Source organism: Equus caballus, chromosome 12 (genome assembly GCF_041296265.1).
Source record: "Equus caballus isolate H_3958 breed thoroughbred chromosome 12, TB-T2T, whole genome shotgun sequence".
NCBI lineage: Eukaryota > Metazoa > Chordata > Mammalia > Perissodactyla > Equidae > Equus > Equus caballus.
Genome location: NC_091695.1, coordinates 17178802 through 17192703, shown reverse-complemented (window position 1 = coordinate 17192703; position 13902 = coordinate 17178802). Strand labels below are relative to the sequence as shown.

At 44.2% G+C, this 13902-nt stretch overlaps 1 protein-coding gene across 35 annotated transcripts in view; it reads right to left on the bottom strand.

Moving 5' to 3' along the window:
* The window catches only part of OR5W1G (olfactory receptor family 5 subfamily W member 1G), a 180376-nt gene that overhangs the window by 139172 nt on the left and 27302 nt on the right, over positions 1–13902 (bottom strand). For 34 of the 35 annotated variants that reach the window (XR_011423917.1, XR_011423910.1, XR_011423909.1 and 31 more), the window contains exons 2-3: positions 12979–13056; positions 9565–9709 (exon numbers count right to left, since the gene is read on the bottom strand). Coding sequence is in view for 10 of the 35 variants with exons in the window: in XM_070229581.1 (XP_070085682.1) it covers positions 9565–9709; positions 12979–13056 (223 nt within the window). In the remaining 25 variants the exon portion in view is untranslated. Of the gene's footprint in view, positions 1–6049; positions 8116–9564; positions 9710–12978; positions 13057–13902 lie in introns of those variants that run through there. The other variant, XM_070229577.1, reaches the window with a different exon arrangement.

Sequence of the window (13902 nt, the reverse complement as noted above, 5' to 3'; positions counted from 1 at the left end):
ACAAAAACAGGTGCACAGATCAATGGAACAGAAGTGAAAGCCCAGAAATAAAACCACACATCTATGGACAGCTTATCTTTGACAAAGGAGATGAGGGCATACAATGGAGAAAAGAAAGTCTTTTCAACAAATGGTGCTGGGAAAACTGGAACGCCACATGTAAAAGAATGAAAATTGACCATTCTTTTTCACCATTCACCAAAATAAACTCAAAATGGATCAAAGACCTAAAGGTGAGACCTGAAACCATAAGGCTTCTGGAAGAAAACGTAGGCAGTACACTCTTTGACATCGGTATTAAAAGGATCTTTTCGGACACCATGCCTTCTCAGAGAAGGGAAACAATAGAAAGAATAAACAAACGGGACTTCATCAGATTAAAGAGCTTCTTCAAGGCAAATGAAAACAGGATTGAAACAAAAAAACCAACCCACTAACTGGGAAAAAATATTTGCAAGTCATATATCTGTCAGAGGCTTAATATCCTTAATATATAAAGAACTATCGCAACTCAACCACAAAACATCAAACAACCCAATCAAAAAATGGGCTGGAGACATGAACAGACATTTCTCCAAAGAAGATATACTGATGGCCAATAGGCACATGAAAAGATGCTCATCATCGCTGATCATCAGGGAAATGCAAATCAAAACTACACTAAGATATCACCTTACACCCGTTAGAATGACAAAAATATCTAAAACTAATAGCAACAAACGTTGGAGAGGTTGCGGAGCAAAAGGAACCCTCATACACTGCTGGTGGGAAGGCAAACTGGTGCAGCCACTATGGAAAACAGTACGGAGATTCCTCAAAAAACTAAAAATAGAACTACCATACGATCCAGCCATCCCACTACTGGGTATTTATCCAAAGAGCCTGAAGTCAGCAATCCCAAAAGTCCTGTGCACCCCAATGTTTATTGCAGCACTGTTTACAATAGCCAAGACGTGGAAGCAACCTAAGTGCCCATCAACAGACGAATGGATAAAGAAGATGTGGCACATATATACAATGGAATACTACTCAGCTGCAAAACAAAACAAAATCATTCCATTTGCAATAACATGGATGGACCTTGAGAGAATTATGTTAAGTGAAATAAGCCAGCCAGAGAAAGATAACGTGTGTATGACTCCACTCATATGAGGAATTTAAAACTATGGACCAAGAACAGTTTAGTGGATACCAGGGGAAAGGAGGGGTGGGGGGTGGGCACAAAGGGTGAAGTGGTGCTCCTACAACATGACTGACAAACATTAACGTACAATTGAAATTTCACAAGATTGTAACCTATCAATAACTCAATAAAAAAAAATTGGAAAAAAAAAAAGTGCCATGGATGGTGCACAGATTGAGGGAATCAGGTTAGACTAGAAATAGGTTACTGGAGGAAGGTTTATGTACAAAAGGATTATTTACAAACGTGTAGGTATAGGAGAACTTCAAGGCATGATGCATGGTGACGGAGAGAGAATAATGGTCCCAATGATGTCCACCTTCCAATCCCCAGAACCTATGAGCATGTTACCTTACCACGGCAAAGGGGACTTTGCAGGGGTGATTAAGGCAAGGGTCTTGGGATGTGGAGAGTTCCCTGGGTGATCCATGTGGCACCAATGGCATCACGAGTGGCCTAATAAGTGAAAGAGGCTGGTGGTAGGGTCATAGAGGGAGATGTGGTGACGGATAGAAACAGATATCACAGATGAGAGAAGGTGCTGGGTGGCTGGACATGAAGATGCAGGAAGGGGCCACAAGTCAAGGATTGTAGGTGGCATCCAGATGCTGGGAAGTCAAAAGGAGACTCCAGAAGGCACTAGCCATACAGACATCTTAAATTTAGCTCAGTGAGACTGATTTGGGACGTTTGTCCTCCAGAATTGCAAAATAACAAATTTGTGTTGTTTCAAGCCACCAGGTCTGTGGAAATTTCTTACAGTGGCAATAAAAACCAATAGGTAGTAACAAGGGGTCCTTACAGCCCAGTTGTCACCACCTACAGGCCTCAAGGAATCAAGAGAAGAGAGCCCAAGGAAGAGAACCATGCTGAGTCAGCCCTTGAGAGGAGCTGGGCCTCTAGCCACAGACGGAGCCAGCGCAAGGCCATCTTTTCAGGAAGTAGCCAGGAGGTTCAATGCTTGGGCTCACACTCCTGCCTCCCTCCAGTCTGTTCTTGGGCTTCCCCATTGGTGACTCCAAAGGGAGCTGGAAGGATATGAATCTGCTTGTGGCCAACACCCTACAGGTCGGCAGCAGACAGCAGGTGGAGAAGGACAGAGAGTGGATATGAAAGGACATACTGATGACATCTTAGAACAGGAGGTCATGAGCTGTCGGAAGCGAGGGACCCAAGTGCTGGATCAGAGGAAGGCACAGGCCCTTTCAACATAGGCCTAGAGTTGATGGCTTACGACAATGTAGTTCATCTTTGCCATGCATCAGAACCCTGAGAGAGACTTGGAAAAAATACAAATTTTGGGGTCCCACCCAAGAGCCACTGAATCAGAGCCTGGCAAGGAGGGGCCCCAAAGGAGAAGGTCACTACCTCCCTATCTTCCTCCGTGTGCAGTCTTTCTAGGAGCCCTGTTTTGGGCATAGAACTTCATGACTGTCCAGGGTTGCATTTGGATTTAGATCGAAATCATGCTGTCTATTTTCTCATGAGCTTGTATTTTTTTTTTAAATTTTGCACTACTGTTTGGAAAAGTTTGAACTCATGCAAGGTATTAGTTTGGCGGCCATCAAATTTCTTGTCAGAACTGGAGCCATTTTATGAGTGAAAAGGGGAGCTATCCATAACATGCCAGGCACCCACCAAGTACCGCCTGAGCTGTCCAGGCTGCACTGGGATGTGTGCTCACCCTTGCCGTCCATGACCCAGAGGCAGGAGACAGGGGGCTGAGGGCAGGGGTCAGCCGCACCTTCATCACACGCACGTCCAAGCCTGGCTTTGTTCTGGCCCTGCCTGGGTCATGGGTTAAAGAGTCTGCTGTGTCTGCCGAGAGGAGGTCAATGGGAGGATGCATGGTGACCTGGGCCCCATAGGCAGGACAGTCAGCAGAGCGACAGTGACCCAGGCAGGAGACAGAGTGGTGGTCTGTACAGGAGGGTGTTGGCAGAGATGGAGAGAACAGAGGGAGTTTGAAGGAATAATCTATGGACTGCCCGATGTATTGCATGGAGAGGGTGAGGACGAGGAACAGGTCAGGAGGGGTTCCCATGTGCCTGGGCTGTGCGAACCGGGAAGGTGGAGCTACCGACTGACTAGGGCATTCTGGAGGGAAAGCAGGTCCTCCATGGCTGGCTTCCCCAAGAGTGACCCCAAGTGTTTGGTTCCTCATGCTCCTCTGAAACAGGACGTGAACTTGGGACAGGACCCATCCATGGGAGATAGGAGTGTTTCAGAGGGTAATTGGGGGCAAGTCACTTGCATAAGTTCTACCTCTGCTCTCCCAGGCTGTTTGGAGCTTCGCGTCTGTGCCTGGGCTGAAATGTGGCCAGAAATGGTGCTTCCCCCTTTATCTTTCCCACACTTTTCCCCACAGTCATCTCAAGATCCTTGCTATTCTATGTCCAGTCCAAGCATGGATATCACTGGGGAGCAGGGCAGTCTCAGACCCACTCAGGACCTGATGAACTGGGATCTGCCCTGTAACCAGATCTCCAAGTGATTCCTGTGCCCCGGAAAGTGTGTAAAGCACTGCGGATAACTCCTTTTCCCTCAGCATTCAGCTCAGGGCCACCTCCTCCAGAGACCCCTCCCTGACCTCCCACCCACCGCCCACCCTGCTGCAGGGACAGTTAGAGAGCCAGACACAGCGCCTGCAGTGGGTGCACACGCCACCTCCACGAGCACTTCTAGTCAGTGAGTCTTCCTCTTCCACTGGCTCTGCGCTCTGCTGGGGTCCACTGAGTGTTCATCTTGGCATCTCCACGAGCAGCATCCTATCGGCTCCACTCAGGGAGCGGATGCATCACCCTTGGGAATCCTCACCGTGCCCTCGAGCCCCTTCCGGAGCTGCCCTTGGAGCCCCTGTTGTGGGAGCGCCTGAGGGGTGAGACCCTCTGATCCCCAGGGCCTTCAGGGATGGTCGAAACCTCATGGATGTCCAAATGGGCATGACTACTCCCTACTCTATTCCTTGGAAAAATAGGCTTCTCACTGGGTGTACTTCATCTGTGCCCAGCTGCCTTCTTTTCGGATTCCCCTGCAGAGATTGTACAAAGGTGTCCTTAAAGTAGCGCAGGCAATACACAGGTTATCAGAAGCGTTCTCAGTCTTCCTTCGTTCCTCTTCAACAGTCACACACACTCCTCATCTGAATGACAAACACCCCAGTGCCAGCCCCAGGGCTCCCTGCAGACTGCTGTGAGACCCCTCACCAAAACGCTGCGCCTCTCCCCCGACCCACATTCCACTGTCTCCACAGCCACAGACATCTGTGTAGAAAGCACATCACACTATGTCCCCAGCCACCCTGTCTCCCCTCCAGGTCTACACCCTTCCCTGGTGTCACTCCCCTGCACTACAGAGACATCTCTGCTGTGGGCCCTGCTCCCTGCCCACCTCCCCTCCCCCTCATCTTAGTCCCATTTCCACTGCCCCAGAAGCCACCTCTCAGGCCTCTGTACTTCCTGTTCTGTCTGCCTGGAACATTCTGCCCATGATCTCCCAGACTAACTCCTCTTACCTTTCATCTCAGCATAAATGTCCCCCACTGAGTGTTAGCCTGTCACCGCCCTTACCATCCCCCTATAGGAATCGTCTGTTGAGCACGTATTTCTCTCCTTCATCTCTTTTTCTTTATTATGTGACCTCGTCCCTTGCTAGAATGTAAGCTGCGGGTCCCCAGGCCTCGTTAGACCGTTTTGTCCATCACTGCATCTTAAACACCTGGAACAGCGCAGAAGACATCACAGAAGCTCCACATGTAACAAAACAATGGATGGGAAGGAAGGCAATGAAACCCTGGCACTTGAGATTCAGCAGAGTCAAGTGTGCTGGTCGCTCTCCAGATTCCTTCGGGTCCCCTCTCTGGCCGGCTCTGTGCCCAGGCTGACTCCTCTGCCTGCGCTGCCCGGGCCTCTGGGGGGCTCCCAGGCTCCAGCAGGAGGTGGGACGTCAGGAGGGCAGAGGGCGGGGGCAGTCTCCCCTGTGCCCCTGACAGCCCCTCATGGGCCCAGAGGACACCATTTCCCCTCCTCCCTCCAGCCCAGGGCTGGGAACAGCTTCCCTCTCGCTGGCCCCCGGGAGCCCCGCATCCCTGGCCCTTCCCTCCTCCCTGTCTCAGCTCTGGAAATGGCTGCATCTCAGTCTCTTCATCTGCACCATTGGGGTGAAGTGTTTGTACTGGGAATTTTGTCGGGTACATCAGGCACCTCTCCTTTTCTGTGTACAGGACTTAGGATTCTTTTGTGTACATCGCGGTGGATTGCATGATCTTTTTCTTTTATTTATTTTAAATAATTTTTCAAAATTGAATCTCTTAATTTTACATTTTCCTTAGGTACTGAAATAACAAAGTATTCTACATCTGTACTGTAGTTTGTGCGTGTCTGTGTGTGTGGGTGTGGGTGCATATGTGATTGCCACCAAGGGAAAACTGCATAAAATGCACTGCAAAACATTGAGAAATGTTTTGGCAAGAAACACTATCTTAAACAATACAACAAAGATTTAAAAAATTACAGAACAAAAAACAGAGTGCAAATTATCTAAAATTACCCTCTAAATTAATCTATAAATTTAGGAATAAATCAAAACATTATGAAATGTCAACAGGAGTATGTTGAAGTCTTTTTTTTTCCTGCTTTTCCATTGGTTTTTGCTAACCATCTAATTCATTCAGGCAAATATTGTGACTTAGCAGATTCGTAATAAGGGCTCAGAGCACACAGAAACAGTCTTTATTGTTTTCTACATCTCTATGTCCTACTCTAATGATGGCTTAATGAATAGTGACCTTTCATTTAAATCTAAACTCAATCCTTATACTGTCTTATTCTAGAGGGTCCAAGGACAGAGAATGCAATTGATAAGCAATGTATTAAGTGAAACTTTATTTGAAAAAATATCTTACACATTAGAATGCTTTATCTACTTGAATAAGAATAATTAAGTAAGTAATAGGAGCTAAACTAAAAACAGAAAAAATCAAAATTCCTTTGAAAAGAGAACACCCGTGCAGATGTCCTGCTGTGGCTGGGGTGCTGAAGGCCCAGCTGCTGTGGATGCTGAGTCCAATCTGCAGGTGACCCCAGGCCCCTGAGGCCTCATGGCAGGGCCATCCTCCTTCCTGGGGGGGTCCTACCGGCCCAGGGGATCCCCCACACTTCTGGGCCTCTGGGGACCGTGGGAGGAGCAGCTGGAGGAAAATTGCCTCTTGGCAAAGGCTGGAACGAGGCCTCCAACATGGCCAGCCTTTGCCTGTTGTGCTCGTTTTGTCTTCTTAGCTCCTCGAGCTTTCTCTCCGCCAACACGGCTGCCCTCCAGCTTTCTTTGGCTCTTTGCATCTGGAAGAGGTTCTCCTTGTGATAGTAGGAAGTGCACGTCTTCACTTCTTGGGCCAGGTCTTCAGCCATCTTCTTGTAGAGGTTGCGAAGCTGGTACGTGGAGTTCATCTCCCAGCACACGTTGAGGAGCTTCTTCTTCAACTCGGAGCAGACCCTTTCCTCCTCAAAGAATTTTATGTAAAGTGGCGCAACTTCTTCATCATGTAGCTCATGCAGATTTTGAAGTTTGAGCTTCAGCTGCTGAATCTCACCTTCGAGCTTGGTGTTTTCGTGCTGCAAAGTTGCTTCCTCGGTTTGGAGGGAGAGGATTTCTCCTGGAAGCTCTTCCTCAATTTGCTTTTGTTGCTGCAACCATCTGGCTCTTTCCTGATGTTCCTCTTCATCAGTTGCTTTGGAGACTTTAACAGGCAGGCTCTTCAAAGCCTTTTCCAGAAGGTCGACAGTGTCCTGAAGTGCTGATGTGCTCAGGATTGTATTCATCGCTGCCAAGCACAAGGTTTGTAAGGGGAGAGGACTGGCCTCCACCCGAGGGCACTGAAGGGCTTCCACGGCTCGGTTCTCAGGTCCGGTATTCTCCCCACATTCTCCACTGACTTCAGCGTGGGCAGAACACCTTTCACCTGGAGACTTCCCTCTTCTGAAAATATGTCCTGTCTTGACTATCAAAGCCACCACCACAGTACATACCAGGACCTCCCAGTGGAACGCAGGGAGACCTGGACCCTGGCTCAAGCTGTCTGAAATCACCAGCAGAGCACACCACAGGTGCCCCAGGATCAGCTGGAAAGCGGACGCGATGGCAGGCAGCAGGCCCTCCATGGCTGGGGAGAGCTCCGCAGCTGTGCCTCTGAGTGCCAGTGCCCTGTGGGCCACAACTGACCACTCGGAACCCTGAGGAGTGTTCCATCTCCAAAGTAAACAGGTGGCTGGAACCAGGGTGTGTCAGTTGGTTGGGGGGGGGAGGCCAGCTAGGGTCTAGGAAACAGACCCCTAAGTGAGCTCTGAAAGTAGAAGGGGTCTCACTTCTCCAGGCACTGGGGGAGGTGGACAGGGCTGATGGCAGCCTGGCTCTGCCAGTCGAGGCCCACCAGGCCCTACAGCACACCTAGGGGACAAAGCAGGGCCAGGCCATGTCCCTTTCTGTGCACAAGAGCAAGTGGTGGGGGCCATCCCTGGGTGAGGCCCACTCTCCTCCTGTTTGCAAGTTTCCTTCTGTGCAGGGACACCTGGGACTGCCCACACAGCTCCCCAATCTTCCTAGTCTGAGGCTCCCTCTGTCCTTCTGGTTGGTCACTGGGGACAAGCAAGGGCAAAGACTGAAGGGTGTCCCTAAAGGTATGAACTAAGAGACCAGGATTCCAATCCAAACAACTCAAGAGTCATCAATATGAACTGGCAATCTTAACATTTTATGGATTTTGGTTGAGACAATATGTCCTCATTCAATCCAAGTGTTCCTGGGTGGAAGTGACTCTCCTGGGGTGACACAGTGACCAGGGCTCCTTTCCTCATGTGGCCCTGCCATCTTCAGTATAAGCTTCCCAAGGTGGCCCTGAGGACGGTCCAGTCCACCAAATTGTCTTCAGAGGTGGGCCTCTGGGGATGGCGTTTTTACACATATTATCAAAAATAACTCAACAAACACTTTTTGAGAAACTATGACATTCTAATATGATCATGGGAACATCAATAGTCTCTTGCCATGTTAGGCTTCATGTTTGGTAAGCAAGAAAGGCACAAGCAAATAATTTTAAAATAACACAGTACTCATTAAGACACAGGAATGCTCTGGGTGCTGGAAAAGCACTTGGTCCAAACTAGAGGCCAGGGGAAACATTCTAGAGCCATTAGCTCCTGAGCTAAATCCTACAACGCCAGAAGAAATTAGGCTGGGGGTAAAGGCTAGAAGGGATTCCTTCGAAGGAAAAGCAAGCATAAAGACAAAAGAAATTAAATAGCACTGGGTGGATGAGAACTTCAAGCCATTCTGCGTCATCACAGTGTAAAGAGAAAAGAACAAAACAGTAGAAAACGAAGTCAGAGATGCAGACAGGAGTCAAGCCACAGTGTGTCTTCAACTTGGACACAGCAACTGGGTCTGTCTTACACACATAAAACTTCTCCCGATTATCACCTATTATCTGTGTGAAGTAGGAGTATTCCAGGCTTAGCCAACATAACATCATTTGTAGAGCAAAAATACTAAGATTATCCTGAAAACTTGAAATCAACCAACATTAAACAGTATTTAATGCCAATTAATAGCTATAAACATCTATGTGAATGGGTTCTTCCTGGTTATTTCCTAACTTTGAGAAAGTCTATAAACAAAATCAGAAATTCTCTTCCAATACAAGTTAGTAATCAAACTTCTCTGATTGAGAATGCATAAAAATAAATACCTACATTTTATATAATACAGTTACACCACAATGAGATATGGAGGTAACTGAATGTATTTTGAAAAACTCAGTGCTATATAAGCACAAAGTATTCATGTTATGAATAAAAATTAGTCCATAAAATTTTCCATATGTACCTGTGTGTGCGCATGTATGTGTGCTTATTTTGTTACATGGTAATAAACCTTTCTCCAAAATCTTTATTTTGGGGAGGGGCAGGGATTGAAAGAAGGGAAATTCTACTAAATGGTAAAGCTATCAGTAATTAAAAATACTACTTTATCTTCAAAAATAATACTAAGCCTCTACCAACACTTAAAATCCATAAAACAAATGATTTTGCCCATTTAAAATTCTAGAAATTTTTGTTTCTTTAATGAGAAACACTGTAGCTGTTCCATATTTCAAAACAATGAATACTCCATGAGGTGCTCTATGAAAGGATATACCAATGAAATACAATCTGGAAAAAAATATAATGCAGCTAATTAAAACATGCTCCTTTCAAATACACTAAGAAGAACCAAGGTTAAAGTAGTCTTTTTTTTTTGTCCTTTACCTCTGCTTCAACAAAATTAATATATCCCCAAGGAAAATTTTTCATTACATTCCTGTCAAATTATTAAGAAAGAAGTAAACTTACTCGCATCTGCTTGGCTTCCCACACTGATGTATGTATCACGGCCAGGAAGCGCGGTTTGGTAGTAAGTTGTCTCCTCCTGCTGAGGGGTCTTGGCATTCTTCGCAGTGAGGAAAGCCACTGCCAACTCCAAGTTTCCATTGCTATCCTTCAAAGATCAAGAACAGAACATCAAATATTTTGGAATAACTCTGTACATTCTCACATGATTTATGTAAGCTTTTCCATAACAACTAATTCTCAAAGCAAAAATCATTTTCAGATTCAAAATCATTCTGTGTGATTCTGATTTTATAGTATAAATTCATCATAAACAAAGAACACTATATCAATGGTAATTCCTTTCTCTATTAATTAAAACTACTAATATAACGTAAAAATCAACTCTATAACTAATTTCTCAATTTTCCATTACTTTCATATCTGCTTAACAAAAGCCAATCACAAACTTGTACTTCTAAACAAATGAACAAACTAAAACATGTTTTCTGGAACTTGCCATATACAAGGATGAAAAATGAATATTTAAAACAGTGCTTCTGCAAATAAGAACAAAAAAAGGTATTCCCTTTAAAATGGGTGCTGAACACATACCTAAAGGCAAACTTAACAAGCAAATGTCAAAGACTTATAGGAAGAAAATAGCAAAATGTTCTGAAGCTTGACAGTATGGAGAAACACAAAGAACTCCTAGACAGAAATACTCAATACTGTCAAGATAACAATCCTGCCCAAATTAAATATAAATTTTATGTAGTTCTCATCAAAAGCATACCTGGACAAAATTCTAAAGTTAATTTAGAAGGAAGTAGCTGCTAAAAAACTAAGAATTTTTGAAACAGTAAAATAATAAGAGACCTGCCCAGTTATATCTCTATATTTTCTGTCCAGTTAACAATAAATATAACACTAGCTCTATGACAGCTAGTTGAAACAACATTAGGAAATCCAGGTATTAATAATGGAGTTATCTCTGTGACACAAGGCCAGAACACATTAAGATTGTGTAGGCCTTAAGAATTTTAGGATACGAGAGGAGTGTAATAGGAAGCCAGTTGAGGGTTCTGCCTAGAAATGACCTGGTATGACTTACATTTTAAAAGGATCATTCTGGCTGTGTGTTGAGACTATAGGAGAGAAAGGGCAGAGAGTCTATTATTTGCTATCATATTAAATGTAGGGGGTGATAGAAGGAGAAAGATTAGAATGATTCCAAGATTTGAGGAGTGAACAACTAGAAGAATGAAGTCCCCAACCCACCTCGACTCCAACTCTAGGAGCTGCTGAAGAGATAAAGTAAGAGTACAGTTGGAAAAGCACCACTGCTTTCACCTTTGTTATCTGTCACAACCACTGTAAGATTCTCAAATGACTCATCCAAAATACAGGTATAACATATCCCATAGTTAGATAAGTAAACTATAGTAAAACAACTTGCAATAACAACGGCTAAGATTTACTGAGCAGTAATATGTGCCAAAACATGTGCCAAGTACTCTTCACAGACTACCTCATATAATAATTAGCTGACTACAACAGGGACTTACACAACGAGAAGGTCACTTACTTTGCGAAGCTAAAAATAGATGCTCAAAATAAATAAAAGTGCTGAAATCAATCAACGACATGTGGTTCCCAAAAGTAGACTCCATATCAGTATTTTACTGAGAGACTCAACTCATTAATAAACCTCTTACAAATTTATACCGGGCAACAATTAAGGTTTAAGTACACTGTTTTCACTTCCAGCTACTGAGAACTGAAATGAAAGTTAAAAAAAAAACTAAGGTCATACAGCTTACCTCAAAGGAAATGTGGACAAGAATTAACTTGATTAATTCTTTGCATTTATTTAATTAAACATATTCTACATGTTTCCCAAGTCAAGAAAAAGAAAAGTGCCCTGACAAGGTACCGAGTGTAGTGTCACACTCACTGACACAGAATGGAAAAAGTACATTCTGAAAATAGACATGATTTAGTCATATTTATCACAATAAAGAAAGGACTAGTGGGGCCGGTCGAGTGGTTGAGTTCGCGTGCTCCACTTTGGCAGCCCAGGGTTTTGCTGGTTCGGATCCTGGGCGCAGACATGGCACCGCTCATCAAGCCATGCTGAGGCAGCATCCCACATGCCACAACTAGATGGACCCAAAACTAAAAATACACAACTATGTACCGGGGGGCTTTGGGGAGAAAAAGGAAAAATAAAATCTTTAAAAAAAAAAAAAAGAAAGGACTGGCAATCATCTAAACATCATCATATAAACTGACATACAACACATTTGTTTCCTCCCTAAATGCTTACAGTGGCCTCATAAACCCTGCATTAATGCTCTAAACAGTACTGCTTCATCACTGTCCTGATGAGGCCAAAACGAAGCAAAGCCTCTAGTGAAAGCAGAAATTAAGTGTGATGCTCTGGGATCAGGCCACTTGGTTTCTATTTCAAACTCCTCCACATACTAGCTGTGTGATCTTGATCAAGTCACTTTAACCTCTGTTTCCTCATCTTTTAAAAAGGGATGAAAATAATACCCCATGGAGTTATTAGGAATAGCACCTAGTACTGTAAGTGCTTACTAAGTGCTAGTTGTTATCACTACTATTATGAGGATTATGATTACACTCACCTAAAAGATAAATTGCTTCCAGACACAAATGAAGAACTTTTGTGTCAACATCAAAAATTATATAATTTTGTCTCATGGAGCAAATGCCAAAGGATTGAAGCTGTGTGTATGCCTACAGTGGAAAAAGGCTCTCACTGCAAGCCTTTGTAGCTATATATATATATATATATATATATATATATAGTTCTTGAACATCTTTCACTCGCTTGATCTTTTCCATGTGCATACCCATGTGATTTAACTCATGTGAGTGCCTCTGTGTGGAAATGAGAGTACTTCATAAGACACAACAAAATGATGCATCTTATCTGTTGCATATACTCAAAAGTTTGATGTTGAATGTTCTTAAGGTAAATTACTTGAATGTTAGCCAGTTTCTATTTCTCCTTCTTGGAAGGAAAAAATGTAAGCTTTTGACTCTCTATTAATTTTCTATTTCTCCCTCCTCCTCCTCTCTCTACTCTCCCGCACCCTCTGCCCCTATTTAAACTCTAAAATCACAGTTCTTGAGTAAAACCAGCCATTAGCAATTGGATTCACATCCCCCTATTTTGCATGAAAAGTGTTTCCTATGGAGAGAAGTCATCTGTCACTCCAAGGTATGCTGGAAGCTAACATGCTCAAAATTGCTGTATATGTTAGCTAAGGCTCTTACTTTATACAAGTTCTTTCCTATATCTCTACTACTACCACACAGTATAACTAAAGAACTCAACTTTCAAATATGGCAGGCAGTAGAGATGAGGGTGTAACACAACTGTAGGTCATAAAACAGAGGCCATACCTTCAAAGCTTGCTGTAGTATCTGGGCATCGTTGATCCCAGTAATTTCTCTCAGCTGATTCAAAAATGTCTGCTGGTGCTAGAAGAGAGGAAAAACCAAAATCATTACACTCTGAAATCTGAAAATATACAAGGACAAGAAAATAAATGACCTTTGGGCAAACAAACAGAAAACAAAATAAACTAGAGTAAAAAAGAAAAACAAAAACAGGGGCAGGCCTGGTGGCACAGCAGTTCAGTTCCTACACTCTGCTTTGGCGGCCCGGGGTTTACTGGCTTGGATCCCATGTGCAGACATAGCACTACTTGTCAAGCCATGCTGTGGTAGGCGTCCCGCATATAAAGTGGAGGAAGATGGGCACAGATGTTAGCTCAGGGCCAGTCTTCCTCAGCAAAAAGAGGATTGGGAGCAGATGTTAGCTTAGGGCTAATCTTCTTCAAAAAGAAAAAACAAACAAACAAACTTGAGAGAGACTGAACAAATTTCATTCTTTTAGGAAGAAGGAACCATGCTGTGGGGAGCCCTTATTTCATTTTCATGTTTCCAAAAGGGAACTTCTACATTACTTCCCAAGAAGAAGTCTTACTGAATTAACAATTTCTGGTCCATTCTTCACCACCTCATTTATGCCACCCGACAAGAAAAGGAGTGGTTAGCATGAGGCTAAGCCTGAGAAACTAAGGAAAACAAGTATCCATTGGGTTACTTTAACTAGGGCATGGGACCAGTGATGGAGATCGAGGCAGCTCTGGTAATCTCTCCCTGTCCCTATGGACAGCCAGCATCCAGGCCCCTGGGATATGTGAAAAAGACACGCTTTTGGCAGGCCATGCACTAGGTGAGTGTATTATATCACTGGCATCCTACGATCTGTCTGAGGAAAAAGAGGACCATCTCATGCTCCCATCCGTCATAAAAGATCCT